The sequence below is a fragment of the Procambarus clarkii genome, chromosome 9, assembly GCF_040958095.1.
Source record: "Procambarus clarkii isolate CNS0578487 chromosome 9, FALCON_Pclarkii_2.0, whole genome shotgun sequence".
NCBI lineage: Eukaryota > Metazoa > Arthropoda > Malacostraca > Decapoda > Cambaridae > Procambarus > Procambarus clarkii.
The window spans coordinates 51,610,846-51,629,718 of NC_091158.1; the positions used below are offsets into that span (position 1 = coordinate 51,610,846).

Consider the following 18,873-nt stretch of genomic DNA (forward strand, 5'->3'; position numbering starts at 1 on the left):
ACCTCAAGACTCCGCTCCAATATAGAAGCATCAAGAAATATGGACCAATAGGCTTTCTACAAACACTTCTATTCAATACCCATTGTTTGTGTTCTGTCTTGTGTTGATACTTTTAATACCCTATTAATATCCCCTCTTGTTCTGTTTTGTGTTAATGCCACATCACCCCTCCCACCTCACTCAAATGTAGATATAAAATCGGAGATACGATTCAGTTGTGTATTTGTGAACTAAAGTCTTTGAAAATGTAATAAGTTTTACGAAACGCGCCCGTGTCGCGTCAGACTAGAAATAAAAATGAATTTTGGAGAATTGATTTTTGATTTACCTCCAACAGTGAAGCGTAATGTACGAAAGATTGAGAAAATTCGTGTTAGAATTATTAATCTTACTTTTTCGGTCATATTTAATAATATATGTCTACAGGAAAGACTGCTACCAAAATATACTAATATATATATATATATATATATATATATATATATATATATATATATATATATATATATATATATATATATATATATATATATATATATATATATATATGACAATGTCAGACCACGGAGGAAAAATGAAACAGGAATTTCCTTAAGTACTTTCGTATATTAATACATCTTCAGAAGGAGTTTTTTAAAATCACGTGTTTATTTTCGTGATATACACACACACACACACACACACACACATATATATATATATATATATATATATATATATATATATATATATATATATATATATATATATATATATATATATATATATTATATATATATATATTATATATATATATATATTATATATATATATATTATATATATATATATATATATATATTATATATATTATATATATATATATTATATATATATATATATATATATATATATATATTATATATATATATATATATATATATATATTATATATATATATATATATATATATTATATATATATATATATATATTATATATATATATATTATTAAATATGACCGAAAAAGTAAGATTAATAATTCTAACACGAATTTTCTCAATATTTCTTATGGTTCTTTTCACTGTTGATGGTAATTGAAAAATCAATTCTCCAAAATTCATTTTTATTTCTAGTCTGACGCGACACTTGAACGCGTTTTGTAATAACTTATTACATTTTCAAAGACTTTAGTTTACACACACACAACTATATCCTGCAAACACTAAACAGAGTTTAAACAGCTTTGATTTTATACCTGCATTTGGTGTGTAAACTAAAGTCTTTGAAAATGTAATAAGTTATTACAAAATGCGTTCAAGTGTCGCGGCAGACTAGAAATAAAAATGAATTTTGGAGAACTGATTTTTCAATTACCATCAACAGTGAAAAGAACCATAAGAAATATTGAGAAAATTCGTGTTAGAATTATTAATCTTACTTTTTCGGTCATATTTAATAATATATGTCTACAGGAAAGACTGCTACCAAAATATACTATTATATATATATATATATATATATATATATATAATGGGGAAGGGAGTACCACCTCTGGCTGGAAGAAGGGGGACCCATAGCCTCGGAGGAAACCACACATAACGCATTGGAGGGAATGTGGGTCCCCTCCAATACAGTTTCTGTGTGCTTTTCTCCTACCACCCCCTTCCCTTTTTTTTTTTTTTCTTTATTGTGTATTTAAAGGTTACAAAACATACAAGACAAATGCCTAAAGGTTATGGATCTCTTGAAGCTCCTCCGCTTCTGGACAGGAACCGAGGACGCAGCAAGCATTTCCCCTCTGGATCGCCACACTGAGACGCTGAAATAAAAAACTGGAAGCCCTTGGGTCTCTGGTGACGTCAATGAGCTTGGACCCCAATTCCTTGAGAAATCCCAAGGCACTCTTGCCCCAGGGGCCATGCGTCTCAGACGCTATGGGAACAAAGAGGTATTGACCTTCCAGTCGCCTGTACTTGAGTGATTTTGCTGTTTCCCTGTGGTTGGCCGCCCCACCTGCTTGATCAGCTCCGAAGTGTACATAGGTGTCAGCCAGGGTGGATACACATGTGTAGTCCCACACCAACTGTCTACCCTCCTTCCATGAGTATATGGTGATGCCATCAGGGCGAAGTGCTGGGAAATCCGGGTTTTGGACCCCTAGGATGCGAGGTTCTCTCTCTGCTGGGCACCCAGCTGAGACGAGGCTTCTCTTGATGATGTCATTGACCTCGTTGTGTCTTGCATGCCAGCCCTTTGTGCTTCCGCAATGCAACCCATGCAGTCCGTATTGGTCTGCTTCCACCCTGTTGCAAATACACTTGTATTCAGTGTGAATTGGGGCACCAAGGCGGAGGGCCGCTGCTACACGAAGGGATTCTGGATCTAGGCGCGTGCCCATTGCAGACATGGGTACTGCCAGGAGGAAGTCTCCTGCATGGGGGGCACGCACTGCTCTGAGGCGGGCTTTCTCCTTGTCTGATGTTGCGATGCTTAGCATGGCATCAGCTACTTTTTCCACTAGAGGGTGGTCCCAGCCGGACTGTTTGTGTTGTTTTGTTGGCTCTATAATGGTTGCTGGGGCTGCAAGAACATTCCACTGATTTGAACATTCAGTGAAAGCAGGATCGTGTATTCCTGCTGAATCTCTCAGGGTTGCAGGTAAAATATCTCTGACGAGGTCGTGCGAGTCGAGGTCTTTATATATATATATATATATATATATATATATATATATATATATATATATATATATATATATATATATATATATATATATATATATATAAAGAGAGAGAGAGAGAGAGAGAAGAAAGTATGTAATTATATGTCAGCAGTTTAGGTATATGTGCATTGTTGGAGATGGGAAAAATTATTACAGACTATTTTACCTGTGCTATGATGTGAATATAATGTATATGTAGGAGAAGTGTTGTGAGTCATGTCGGGGAAAATTTTAATTTATTTCATCGTGTGTATGATGAACTTATTGGATGATTTTTTAGTTGTACATATATGGTGGGTGCATCCTCCAGGTCCTTGCACTAATGGAACCATTGCAATGATGCATATGGGGACATATGCGTGTTTAAGGAGGGGAGTGGTGTTGTAATCCACAAGTTAGTAGGAATTATTAGCTAGAGGATCATTACTACAACACTTAACGAATGATGATTGGAAGTACATGTTAAGTAGACAGACTATGGATCACATATCTAAGAAAATAAAATAAAATAAAAATAAAATAAAATGTTTATTTAGGTATGGTACATACATACAATAAATTTTTACAAAGATTGGTTGACTAATAGGTAGAGCTAGTACATACAATGCCTAAAGTCACTATTACGCAAAGCGTTTCGGGCATGATAAACTTAAATGACAAGCTTAATACTAATTGAGCATAATGAGTAGAATGAAAACAAGAAATGAAAACATAGATGAAAAAGCAGCTCAAATACAATTATGTCGACAAACAGCACTCTTTAAAAAAACAGACATTGGTTGACAATAGAAGGGTAAGGTAGGTTACAGGGAATTTATTAGGTATAGCTTCGTTTGTAACTTAAACTGGTTGAGAGAGGTACAGTCTTTAACATGGTTGGGAAGGTCATTCCACATTCTGGGCCCCTTGATTTGTAGAGCATTTCTAGTTTGATTAAGTCGTACTCTAGGAATATCAAAACTGTATTTATTTCTGGTGTGGTGCTCATGGGTTCTGTTACATCCTTCTATGAAGCTTTTGAGATCAGGATTGGCATTATAGTTTAGCGTTTTATATATGTATAATACACATGAGAGAATGTGCAGTGACTTAATGTCTAACATATTCAGAGATATGAGTAGGGGTACCGAGTGAAAGGTCAATGGATTAAGACCGAAGCTGTTTAGCCAAATTAATAATTCCTGGAAAGAGGAATTATTCTTCGTCAGGCTTCTAGGAACAAGATTACCGATTCTAGGGATAAGGTTAATCGGATTATACCTTCCTTGAGAGGCGTGGTGAAATGTTTGAGGCCATGGTTGGCTAAAGTCAGTCTGATTGTGGGAGTTGAACTGAGAAGTCCTCTGGATCTCCGTTGTGGCAGCAGCGAAGTGTACTAGACAGCTATGCGAGAACCTGATGTGATCTTAGTGACCAAGTTAAGTCTGCAGTATGTGAGTATTGAATGTAAGACTAACCGGGTGTGGAGCGTTGTAGTAATCATTTCGTATTAGGGTCTTAGGCGGAAGTTACGAGGGCAAGTGGTGACCGCGGAGGTCAAGTGGTCTATGGGTATTGGAAGTGTATTTACCTAATAGAGTATGTTAATATGTTATTATTTGTCAGAGTCTATTCTTTGTAATTAAATGACAAAACCCGACGGCCTTTAAATACCTTCCATATGTTCATTCATTGTGTTCCAGTACAAACCTAGTGGTACGCCTCATGGGTCTGGTGTGTGTAGGAGTATAGGTGGTAGTAACGGTTGCTGAGGCAAGGTGTTATGTGTTGTGTAATTGCTGTGTTCGGAATGAACCGTGGTTCAGCGTCACGACACTCTTCCTTTTTTTTTTTTTTTTTTTTTGCTTTATTGTGTATTTAAAGGTTACAAAACATACAAGACAAATGCCTAAAGGTTATGGATCTCTTGAAGCTCCTCCGCTTCCGGACAGGAACCGAGGACGCAGCAAGCATTTCCCCTCTGGATCGCCACACTGAGGCGCTGAAACAAAAAACTGGAAGCCCTTGGGTCTCTGGTGACGTCAATGAGCTTGGAACCCAATTCCTTGAGAAATCCCAAGGCACTCTTGCCCCAGGGGTCATGCGTCTCAGACGCTATGGGAACAAAGAGGTATTGACCTTCCAGTCGCCTGTACTTGAGTGATTTTGCTGTTTCCCTGTGGTTGGCCGCCCCACCTGCTTGATCAGCTCCGAAGTGTACATAGGTGTCAGCCAGGGTGGATACACACGAGTACTCCCACACCAACTGTCTACCCTCCTTCCATGAGTATATGGTGATACCATCAGGGCGAAGTGCGGGGAAATCCGGGTTTTGGACCCCTAGGATGCGAGGTTCTCTCTCCGCTGGGCACCTAGCTGAGACGAGGCTTATTATATATATATATATGCGGGAAAACCACATTTGAAAAATAGAGAATACCTAATGCGTTTTTGTCTAATTAGCCTTCATCAGAGCAAAGTAGAATCCTACTTTGGATTATTCCAAAGTTAGTCTACTTTGTTCTGATGAAGGCGAATTAGCCGAAAACGTGTTAAGCATTCTCTATTTTTCAAATGGGGTTTTTCTTCATACTTGGATCAGTGTTTTTGTGATCACTGTTGCATATATATATATATATATATATATATATATATATATATATATATATATATATATATATATATATATATATATATATATATATATATATATATATATATATATATATATATATATATATATATATATATATATATATATATATATATATATATATATATATATATATATATATCCTCAGAGGAAATCACACATAATGCAATAGAGGGAATGTTTATGTCCCCTTGAATACAGTTTCTGTGTGCTTTTCTCCTACCACCCTCTTTCTTTTGTGTTTTGTTGTCTTTTATTAGATATTTAAAGGTTACAATATGTACATTAGTTAATACAATTAGCGCTTAAAGGTCATGGATCTCTTGTTAAAAAACACATGGGTATTAATAGTTGTTTTATTATGTAAAATAAATATAAAAGGCCCAAGGGCCATGTAGGAACAAGAATGCAAGGCCGGCAGAAGCTGCCATAAGTCTGGGAAGACAGAAGATTCTTTTGCTTTGAAGAAATTAGAAGACCCTGCTTCTCCATCCTCCTGTTTCCAAGATGGCGGCCACACCCTGCTTGCCCTGGACAATCACCATATGGAGGACTGTGTGTTTACTGTGAAGAGAAGGTCAACAAATGCAGTGCCAGCATGAGTCAGTCTTGAAAGGTAAACGGTGATGGCACCCTCCCAGTAACACAAAAGCCAAGCAAGCCCAGTGAGGAAGACCTGTTGAAGGGAAAGAAGGAAAACTTGTAGTCATACATTTTTATTATATAAGATTCCTAAATATTAGATTGATATAAATTTGTGAGAGTATTCTTAGCATTTTGAATCATCTTGAGTCTTCTCCTTCCTAAGCAAATAAACTGTCAAAAGATTAAACAACCCCTGGCTCACAAGTAGCATACCCATCAATGCTTACCAATATAATACAAGGAGCCAAAGCTTCCTTTTATGAGAATAGATTTAAAGAAGCAAAATGAAATATGAACATTACATGGAAAGCCATCTCTAACATCCTAGGGTCTAAACAACAATCACATACCAAGCAGATAAAACTCTCCAAAGACGGTTACACACTTGCAACAGACTTAGATATTGCAACTAATTCCAATAGCTTCTTTTCATCAATTGGTGCAAACCTTGCCAGAAAAATTCCAGAGACCCAGACACAATATACTACATATCTCATAGGTAGCTAACTCTCTATTCCTTTTACCAGTCTGCCTGACAGACATTATATCCATAATTCAATTACTTAAAACCAAAGCTTGGAACATTAATAAAATACCATCTATGATATATAAGAGTGCTGCCCCTGTTCTTGGAACACCCATTCCTCTGCTATTCAACAAATCTCTAGTATCATACTTTTCCTGATATCCTTAAAAAAGCAAGAGTGGTGCCAGTTCATAAAGGAGGCGAGACAACTGACAATTACAGAATAATATCACATCTACCTATACTTTCAACAATTGTTTTTTTTTTTAACAGCTCTATTCCTACTTCGTAAAATCTATATACTAAGTCCCTGCCAGTTTGGCTTTTGTTTCCAAATGAGTATCAATGATGCCATCATTAGACTGTTTGATATAACTTACACTGCCCTTGACAAAAATGAGTTCTCAATTGGCTTCTTCATTGACTTGAGAAAAGCCTTTGATACTATAAACCATTATTACCTCTTATTTAAACTTCACCACTATGGTATTCAAGGCCTTGCTTTGGACTATATTCGTTCCTATCTAAGTGACAGGAACTAATATGTACTCATCAATAGCATAACTCCAACTTTTGGACAAAAGTCCAACTTTTGCCTTATTCAAAAATAAAACCAAAAAGTACCTAATTTCATCTTCATAGTTTTCTACCTAGTACTTTATCTTCACACTGTATCTAGTGCTACCCCCAACATTTGTACCTAAGCCATATTACTTTACCACTGTAATCTTAGATATCATCTGATATCATGGTTGTTGTATTGAGTGCATATTCTACTGCATTATTCCTTGAGATTTTTCCTTGAAACGATCCTCATATTATGCTTCAGTGAACCAACGTATAACCCTGAAATGTTATCCTCATGTACCTAGTAATCCTTGTTTCATTATTGTGTATTGTTATTATTGTGTATTGTTATTAATAAAAATATTAAAAAATTATCCATTAATAAAAAACATGACCTTGAGAAGTATAGGTTAGGAACCGTCTCCAAAGAATTCTCTAAGAATTACTCGTTATTGCTATCTAAAATAATTAGACGAGCCAAAACTAAATACTACGAAGATAAATTTACCCAAATAAAGAGTAACATTAAAAGAACTTGGAGCACAATTTCACAAATATTGGGATCAAAGAAGATTTTAAATAACAAACCAACAGTCCTGTCCAATAACGATGGTCAGCTTTCAGCCTCTGATTCTGCTATTGAGTTCAATAGGTTCTTCTCTTCCATTGGGTCATCCCTTGCAAATGATATTCCATCTTCCAGTACTGATGTTAAGGACTATCTTACAGGTAACTATCCACAGTCTCTGTACCTAAAGCCTACAAATTCCACTGACGTTAATGAGATAATCCTTTCCCTTAAAACCAAGTCTAGTGCCCTTGAGGAGATACCAACTTTAATTTACAAAAAAGCCTCCAGATTTTTAGCATCTGCTATTGCATTGCTCTTCAACAAGTCACTTGAACTCCAAATCTTTCCAGATATTCTAAAAAAGCGAGAGTAACCCCTGTCCACAAATGTGGTGATTTCACAGATGTTAACAACTACAGACCTATATCAATCCTGCCTAACTTGTCAAAAATATTTGAAAAAACTAATCTACAAGCAGATTTACTCCTATCTAGCCAAACACTATATACTTAGCTCTTGTCAATATGGCTTCAGACCCAAAAAAGCACTAACTATGCACTTATTAGTATGATTAACTTGATTCATGCAGCTCTTGATAAAAAAGAGTTCCCTGTTGGGTTATTTGTGGACCAGCATAAGGCTTTTGACACTGTCAACCACCAAAACCTTCTTCTTAAATTACATCATTATGGAGTCAGAGGACGCTCCCTGCAATACCTCAAATCTTACCTTACTGACAGGCTCCAGTATGTTTCTGTGAATAATTCCATTTCTCCCACCCCTACCCATCAACATCGGTGTTCCTCAGGGCAGCATACTTGGACCTCTCCTGTTTCTCATCTACATTAATGACCTTCCAAATCCCTCCCAACACCTCAAACCAATTCTATTTGCTGACGACACAACCTTCATTTACTCCAGTCCTGACCTCCTTGCTCTAAATGCCACAGTAAATATTGAGCTAAATAAAGTCCATCTTTGACTAACTGCCAACAAACTCACCCTTAACATTGACAAAACTTTCTATATTCTGTTTGGCAATAAATCCTCTAATCAAATAAATCTCAGAATAAACAATACCCAAATTTGTAACAAAATAGATGGCAAATTCCTAGGCGTTCTCATTGACCACAACCTGAATTTCCAGGGACACATTCTAAATATATCAAAAAAAGTTTCAAAAACTGTTGGCATTCTTTCTAAGATCAGATATTATGTACCCCGCCCTGCCCTGGTGACGCTCTATTACTCCCTCATCTATCCATATTTCAACTATGGTATTTGTGTTTGGGGTTCTACTACCCAAAATCATTTACGTCCTCTAATTACTCAACACAAAGCTGCTATTAGGACAATATCCAACTCTGGCCCCAGACATCACTCGGTACCCCTACTCAAATCTCTGAATATGTTAGATATTAAGTCACTGCACATTCTCTCATGTGTATTATACATATATAAAACGCTGAACTGTAATGCCAACCCTGACCTCAAAAGTTTCATTGGAGGTTGTAACAGAACCCATGAGCACCATACCAGAAACAAATACAGTTTTGATATTCCAAGAGTACGACTTAATCAAACTAGAAATGCTCTACAAATCAAGGGACTCAGAATGTGGAATGACCTTCCCAATCATGTTAAAGACTATACCTCACTCAACCAGTTTAAGATAAAAACGAAGCACTACCTAATAAATTCCCTGTAACTACCTTACCTCTCTATTGTCAACCCATGTATGTTTTTTTAAACAACGCTGTTTGTCGACCTAATTGTATTTGTGCTGCTTTTTCAGCCATGTTACCCCCCTTTTTTATCTTTATTTTAATTTGTTCTCAACACATTTTATACTTTAAACTCAACTAGTATTAAGCTTTAGTCATTAATGTTTTCCCTGCACGAAACGGTTTGCGTAATAGTGGCTTTAGGCATTGTATGTACTAGCTCTATCTATAAATCTATAAATTTTTGTAAAATCTGTTGTATGTATGTACCTTACCTGAATAAACATTTATTTATTTATTATTTATTATTGTGTATTGTTATTATTATAATCTGCTTTTGTGTCAAATTTCTTCAATGTACCTGTAAACATTTTTTTGTCAATTTTACTGTAATTCTTCTACTTAAAATTATCTGTACAGGTAAAGTAAATTTGTAAAGTACCTGTAAACATTTTTTATCAATTTTACTGTTAATTTATGTAAAAAAATTCTGTTAGTTTAAGGACTTGCCCGAAACGCTATGCGTGCTAGTGGCTTTACAAGAATAGAAATTCAATTTAATTTCTGTATTCTCTGTTAACCCCCAATGTACCTTCTTGTATATAAATAAATAAATAAATAAACCTCTCCCTACTCTACCATTGATAGTAGGAGGTGCCACAGGGCAGCATCTTGGGACCTCTCCTATTTCTTATACATTATATATATATATATATATATATATATATATATATATATATATATATATATATATATATATATATATATATATATATATATTTTATATATATATATATATATATATATATATATATATATATATATATATATATATATATATATATATATATATATATATATATATATATATATATATATATATTTTATATATATATATATATATATATATATATATATATATATATATATATATATATATATATATATATATATATATAACTGAAAACTCACACCCCAGAAGTGACTCGAACCCATACTCCCAGAAGCAACGCAACTGGTATGTACAAGACGCCTTAATCCACTTGACCATCACGACCGGACATAATGAGGTGATAGCCGAGGCTATTTGAACCACCCCACCGCCGGCACTCGGATAGTAATCTTGGGCATAGCATTTTACCAAATCACCTCATTCTTTGGGGCACACGTGAGGAACACAAATGCGAACAAGCCTGAATGGTCCCCAGGACAATATGCAACTGAAAACTCACACCCCAGAAGTGACTCGAACCCATACTCCCAGAAGCAACGCAACTGGTATGTACAAGACGCCTTAATCCACTTGACCATCACGACCGGACATAATGAGGTGATAGCTGAGGCTATTTGAACCACCCCACCGCCGGCACTCGGATAGTAATCTTGGGCATAGCATTTTACCAAATCACCTCATTCTTTGGGGCACACGTGAGGAACACAAATGCGAACAAGCCTGAATGGTCCCCAGGACAATATGCAACTGAAAACTCACACCCCAGAAGTGACTCGAACCCATACTCCCAGAAGCAACGCAACTGGTATGTACAAGACGCCTTAATCCACTTGACCATCACGACCGGACATAATGAGGTGATAGCCGAGGCTATTTGAACCACCCCACCGCCGGCACTCGGATAGTAATCTTGGGCATAGCATTTTACCAAATCACCTCATTCTTTGGGGCACACGTGAGGAACACAAATGCGAACAAGCCTGAATGGTCCCGAGGACAATATGCAACTGAAAACTCACACCCCAGAAGTGACTCGAACCCATACTCCCAGAAGCAACGCAACTGGTATGTACAAGACGCCTTAATCCACTTGACCATCACGACCGGACATAATGAGGTGATAGCCGAGGCTATTTGAACCACCCCACCGCCGGCACTCGGATAGTAATCTTGGGCATAGCATTTTACCAAATCACCTCATTCTTTGGGGCACACGTGAGGAACACAAATGCGAACAAGCCTGAATGGTCCCGAGGACAATATGCAACTGAAAACTCAAACCCCAGAAGTGACTCGAACCCATACTCCCAGAAGCAACGCAACTGGTATGTACAAGACGCCTTAATCCACTTGACCATCACGACCGGACATAATGAGGTGATAGCCGAGGCTATTTGAACCACCCCACCGCCGGCACTCGGATAGTAATCTTGGGCATAGCATTTTACCAAATCACCTCATTCTTTGGGGCACACGTGAGGAACACAAATGCGAACAAGCCTGAATGGTCCCCAGGACAATATGCAACTGAAAACTCACACCCCAGAAGTGACTCGAACCCATACTCCCAGAAGCAACGCAACTGGTATGTACAAGACGCCTTAATCCACTTGACCATCACGACCGGACATAATGAGGTGATAGCCGAGGCTATTTGAACCACCCCACCGCCGGCACTCGGAAAGTAATCTTGGGCATAGCATTTTACCAAATCACCTCATTCTTTGGGGCACACGTGAGGAACACAAATGCGAACAAGCCTGAATGGTCCCCAGGACAATATGCAACTGAAAACTCACACCCCAGAAGTGACTCGAACCCATACTCCCAGAAGCAACGCAACTGGTATGTACAAGACGCCTTAATCCACTTGACCATCACGACCGGACATAATGAGGTGATAGCCGAGGCTATTTGAACCACCCCACCGCCGGCACTCGGATAGTAATCTTGGGCATAGCATTTTACCAAATCACCTCATTCTTTGGGGCACACGTGAGGAACACAAATGCGAACAAGCCTGAATGGTCCCCAGGACAATATGCAACTGAAAACTCACACCCCAGAAGTGACTCGAACCCATACTCCCAGAAGCAACGCAACTGGTATGTACAAGACGCCTTAATCCACTTGACCATCACGACCGGACATAATGAGGTGATAGCCGAGGCTATTTGAACCACCCCACCGCCGGCACTCGGATAGTAATCTTGGGCATAGCATTTTACCAAATCACCTCATTCTTTGGGGCACACGTGAGGAACACAAATGCGAACAAGCCTGAATGGTCCCCAGGACAATATGCAACTGAAAACTCACACCCCAGAAGTGACTCGAACCCATACTCCCAGAAGCAACGCAACTGGTATGTACAAGACGCCTTAATCCACTTGACCATCACGACCGGACATAATGAGGTGATAGCCGAGGCTATTTGAACCACCCCACCGCCGGCACTCGGATAGTAATCTTGGGCATAGCATTTTACCAAATCACCTCATTCTTTGGGGCACACGTGAGGAACACAAATGCGAACAAGCCTGAATGGTCCCCAGGACAATATGCAACTGAAAACTCACACCCCAGAAGTGACTCGAACCCATACTCCCAGAAGCAACGCAACTGGAATGTACAAGACGCCTTAATCCACTTGACCATCACGACCGGACATAATGAGGTGATAGCCGAGGCTATTTGAACCACCCCACCGTTGGCACTCGGATAGTAATCTTGGGCATAGCATTTTACCAAATCACCTCATTCTTCGGGGCACACGTGAGGAACACAAATGCGAACAAGCCTGAATGGTCCCCAGGACAATATGCAACTGAAAACTCACACCCCAGAAGTGACTCGAACCCATACTCCCAGAAGCAACGCAACTGGTATGTACAAGACGCCTTAATCCACTTGACCATCACGACCGGACATAATGAGGTGATAGCCGAGGCTATTTGAACCACCCCACCGCCGGCACTCGGATAGTAATCTTGGGCATAGCATTTTACCAAATCACCTCATTCTTTGGGGCACACGTGAAGAACACAAATGCGAACAAGCCTGAATGGTCCCCAGGACAATATGCAACTGAAAACTCACACCCCAGAAGTGACTCGAACCCATACTCCCAGAAGCAACGCAACTGGTATGTACAAGACGCCTTAATCCACTTGACCATCACGACCGGACATAATGAGGTGATAGCCGAGGCTATTTGAACCACCCCACCGCCGGCACTCGGATAGTAATCTTGGGCATAGCATTTTACCAAATCACCTCATTCTTTGGGGCACACGTGAGGAACACAAATGCGAACAAGCCTGAATGGTCCCCAGGACAATATGCAACTGAAAACTCACACCCCAGAAGTGACTCGAACCCATACTCCCAGAAGCAACGCAACTGGTATGTACAAGACGCCTTAATCCACTTGACCATCACGACCGGACATAATGAGGTGATAGCCGAGGCTATTTGAACCACCCCACCGCCGGCACTCGGATAGTAATCTTGGGCATAGCATTTTACCAAATCACCTCATTCTTTGGCGCACACGTGAGGAACCTCGAGTCACTTCTGGGGTGTGAGTTTTCAGTTGCATATTGTCCTGGGGACCATTCAGGCTTTTTCGCATTTGTGTTCCTCACGTGTGCCCCAAAGAATGAGGTGATTTGGTAAAATGCTATGCCCAAGATTACTATCCGAGTGCCGGCGGTGGGGTGGTTCAAATAGCCTCGGCTATCACCTCATTATGTCCGGTCGTGATGGTCAAGTGGATTAAGGCGTCTTGTACATACCAGTTGCGTTGCTTCTGGGAGTATGGGTTCGAGTCACTTCTGGGGTGTGAGTTTTCAGTTGCATATTGTCCTGGGGACCATTCAGGCTTGTTCGCATTTGTGTTCCTCACGTGTGCCCCAAAGAATGAGGTGATTTGGTAAAATGCTATGCCCAAGATTACTATCCGAGTGCCGGCGGTGGGGTGGTTCAAATAGCCTCGGCTATCACCTCATTATGTCCGGTCGTGATGGTCAAGTGGATTAAGGCGTCTTGTACATACCAGTTGCGTTGCTTCTGGGAGTATGGGTTCGAGTCACTTCTGGGGTGTGAGTTTTCAGTTGCATATTGTCCTGGGGACCATTCAGGCTTGTTCGCATTTGTGTTCCTCACGTGTGCCCCAAAGAATGAGGTGATTTGGTAAAATGCTATGCCCAAGATTACTATCCGAGTGCCGGTGGTGGGGTGGGTCAAATAGCCTCGGCTATCACCTCATTATGTCCGGTCGTGATGGTCAAGTGGATTAAGGCGTCTTGTACATACCAGTTGCGTTGCTTCTGGGAGTATGGGTTCGAGTCACTTCTGGGGTGTGAGTTTTCAGTTGCATATTGTCCTGGGGACCATTCAGGCTTGTTCGCATTTGTGTTCCTCACGTGTGCCCCAAAGAATGAGGTGATTTGGTAAAATGCTATGCCCAAGATTACTATCCGAGTGCCGGCGGTGGGGTGGTTCAAATAGCCTCGGCTATCACCTCATTATGTCCGGCCGTGATGGTCAAGTGGATTAAGGCGTCTTGTACATACCAGTTGCGTTGCTTCTGGGAGTATGGGTTCGAGTCACTTCTGGGGTGTGAGTTTTCAGTTGCATATTGTCCTGGGGACCATTCAGGCTTGTTCGCATATATATATATATATATATATATATATATATATATATATATATATATATATATATATATATATATATATATATATATATATATATATATATATATATTATTAAATATGACCGAAAAAGTATGATTAATAATTCTAACACGAATTTTCTTGACAGGAAATGTCAAGACACACAAGCCTGGAAACCCACTTCGGCCAATCATTAGCCAGATACCCACACCCACATACAGACTGGCGAAGCGACTCGACGGCCTGCTGACTCCTTATGTTCCTTGCGCCTTCAGCCTGAAGTCTCCAAAGGAATTTGTTGACTTACTGCGGGGCACAAGGGCCACAGGGATAAGAGCCTCGTTGGACGTAGAATCGCTGTTTACCAACGTACCTGTGGACGAGACAATCGGAATGATAGCCGACAGAGTGTATCGTGATCCAGCCTGTACTCCTCTTGACATACCAGAAAATATTCTGAGGAAACTACTCCAAGCTTGTACTAAAGAGGCACCCTTCTTGAGCCCGGATGGGTACATGTATAAGCAAGTAGACGCCATGGGTTCTCCCCTAGGTGTCCTGTTTGCAAACTTCTACATGGGTACCATCGAGCAAAAAGTCTTAGTCGACATGAACTTGAAACCGGCCATATACTGCAGGTATGTTGACGACATTTTTACACAGGTACCTGATGTCAGACATCTGCAGGAGCTGAAGGAGGCATTTGAGCAGAGTTCCGTGTTGCGTTTCACTTACGAGATGGAAAAGGATGGGAAGCTGCCCTTTCTAGATGTAACAGTCATGGAAAAGAGCGGAGATTTCCACACTGCAGTCTACACTAAGGAAACGAACATAGGAATATGCCTAAGTGCCAACAGCGACTGCCCAGACAGGTACAAGAGGAGTGTTGTTAACGCATATGTCGACCGTGCTCTCAGCCACAGCTCAGAATGGAAGCAAGTCGACGAAGAACTCTGTAGGGTAAGGCAGGTCCTAGTCAACAACGGCTTCTCCAATGGTTTCGTCGAAGACATCATAAGAAGGAAAGTGAAACGCCATGCAACCTCTGAAGAGACAACTAACACAACACCTATACCCCCTATTAGACTATTTTACAGGAACTTCTTTTCCACAGCTCATAAAACGGAGGAAAGAGTCCTGAAAGATATTGTTAATAGAAACGTTATCCCTACAGACAGAAATCAGAGGATACAACTGACGATTTACTATAAAACCAGAAAAACGCCCAGCCTACTCATGAGAAACTCTCCAGACACAAAACAGAACGCTTTAAAAGAGACTAACGTCGTCTATGCCTTCAAATGCCCTCTTGGGGACTGTAAGCTCCAAAAAACCCAGTATATAGGCAAGACAACAACATCTCTTTCTAGGCGTTTAACGATGCATAAGCAACAGGGCTCCATTAAGGAACATATAATCTCTTCCCACAACCAAACCATCGCCAGAGAAATCCTAGTAAACAACACAGAAATCATCGATAGATACAGCGATAGCAGGCGGCTTGACGTTTGCGAGGCACTACACATCAAGAAGTCAACACCAGCAATCAACAGCCAATTAATGCACAACTATATTCTACCCACCTCAAGACTCCGCTCCAATATAGAAGCATCAAGAAATATGGACCAATAGGCTTTCTACAAACACTTCTATTCAATACCCATTGTTTCGTGTTCTGTCTTGTGTTGATGAAATTAATATCCTATTAATACCACCTCTTGTTCTGTCTTGTGTTGATGAAATTAATACCCTATTAATGCCACTTCTTGTTCTGTCTTGTGTTAATGCCACATCACCCCTTCCACCTCACTCAAATGTAGATATAAAATCGGAGATGCGTAAGTTCTATTCAGTTGTGTATTTGTGAACTAAAGTCTTTGAAAATGTAATAAGTTTTACGAAACGCGCTCGTGTCGCGTCAGACTAGAAATAAAAATGAATTTTGGAGAATTGATTTTTGATTTACCTCCAACAGTGAAAAGAAATGTACGAAAGATTGAGAAAATTCGTGTTAGAATTATTAATCTTACTTTTTCGGTCATATTTAATAATATATGTCTACAGGAAAGACTGCTACCAAAATATACTAATATATATATATATATATATATATATATATATATATATATATATATATATATATATATATATATATATATATATATATATATATACATATATATATATATATACATATGTCGTACCTAGTAGCCAGAATGCACTTTTCAGCCTACTATGCAAGGCCCGATTTGCCTAATAAGCCAAATTTTCATGAATAAATTGTTTTTCGACTACCTAACCTACCTCACCTAACCTAACCTAACTTTTTCGGCTACCTAACCTAACCTAACCTATGAAGATAGATAAGGTTAGGTTAGGTAGGGTTGGTTAGGTTCGGTGATATATCTACGTTAATTTTAACTCCAATAAAAAAAATTGACCTCATACATAATGAAATGGGTAGCTTTATCATTTCATAAGAAAAAAATTTGAGAAAATATATTAATTCAGGAAAACTTGGCTTATTAGGCAAATCGGGCCTTGCATAGCAGGCCGAGTACGACGTTCTGGCTACTAGGTACAACATATTATGTATATATATATATATATATATATATATATATATATATATATATATATATATATATATATATATATATATATATATATATATATATATATATATATATATGTTGTACCTAGTAGCCAGAACACAGTCCTCGGCCTACTATGCAAGGCCCGATTTGTTAAATAAGCCAAGTTTTCCAGAATTTACATATTTTTCGATTTTTTTTTGTAATGAAATGATAAAGCTATCCATTTCATTATGTATGAGTTAAGTTTTTAATATGATTTAAAACTAATGTAGGTACGTGACCGAACCTAACCAACCCTACTTAACCTAAACTAACATAACTAAGACAATAATTTATGTTCTTAATATACAGACCATCTTCAGAATAGACAGTACATTTTAATACTGAATGTAATAAGTACAATCCTGACTATCGGCATAGTACATAAATGCACTTAATCGCCAGCATTGCACCAAAATATTGTGAATATTAGAGTTTACCTAAAAAGCTGTATAGAAAACAACGACCTAAACTTACCTTGGTTATGTAGGAGGACAAACAAGTAAATAGCATTTATTGCTTATTAATTACAATTAGTACCTAACCTATATCTATATGGATATTACAGTTTTATAGAGCTAATAAAACATAACTAAAGTCTTTCAATAAATTATAAAGTAACTCAGGATATTTGCATTTTTTTTATATAACCTCTATTGTTTAAAACAACTGAAAAAGAAATTCTTTATATTTAAAACTTGTGTGTATAGAATTGAACACAAAAACTTCAACCTAAAAATTTTGAGCATATTAACAAAAAATGAGGAGAATATATGGGGAGGTAAATGTAACAGCATAATTAAGTGTAATGATATACTATTTAGACAATCAGGAATGTACTTATTACATTTAGTTTTAAAGGGTACTGTCTATTCGAAAGAAGGGTTGCACTCACAAGATGAGTATGGGGTGCCCAATAAACTACAACTTGCATGATGAGTATAATATTCATGCTATATATTACAGTAAATAAAATATAACATTTTATCTGTGGCGTACCAAAGGTAAAATGGTAAATTTTAAGGGTTAACTGGAGAAGATCATCACGACAAATGGGGGGACCATCGACAAGCCGCCAGCTTCTTGTCCTCGTCGATGTCACTAATGTAAGTGGCCCTCAGGTATATAAATACTTTAATGACAAAAATTTGAAAATATATAATATGGTTCCGAATGTCTCATGATATAGAACATATTAAGGTTTAAAATCAAATTAAGAGCTCTACTTGTGGCTGACATTCCCCAGCTTGGCGCCTTCTTTTGGTAATTACTTGCTTGTGGCTGACATACAGTAAATAATCAGACTATTTCAGCCATAATTCAGCTAAACATCAGTCATGCATCATAGTTAGCATATGCATATCTTTACTGCTGTTTTGTGTATTAACGCAAGTAAGTAATTATCAAAGAAGGCACCAAACCGGGAAGGCTATGTAGCACCATCAAATGTGTGGAAT

General features: G+C 38.4%; 1 protein-coding gene across 2 annotated transcripts in view; it reads right to left on the minus strand.

Annotated features, from left to right (window-relative positions):
* Positions 1 to 5,677: 5,677 nt before the first annotated feature.
* The window catches only part of LOC138362972 (uncharacterized), a 393,681-nt gene continuing 380,485 nt past the window's right edge, over positions 5,678 to 18,873 (minus strand). For both annotated transcript variants that reach the window (XR_011227956.1, XM_069321533.1), the window contains one exon: positions 5,678 to 6,011. Coding sequence is in view for 1 of the 2 variants with exons in the window: in XM_069321533.1 (XP_069177634.1) it covers positions 5,939 to 6,011 (73 nt within the window). In the remaining variant the exon portion in view is untranslated. The remainder of the gene's footprint in view (positions 6,012 to 18,873) is intronic.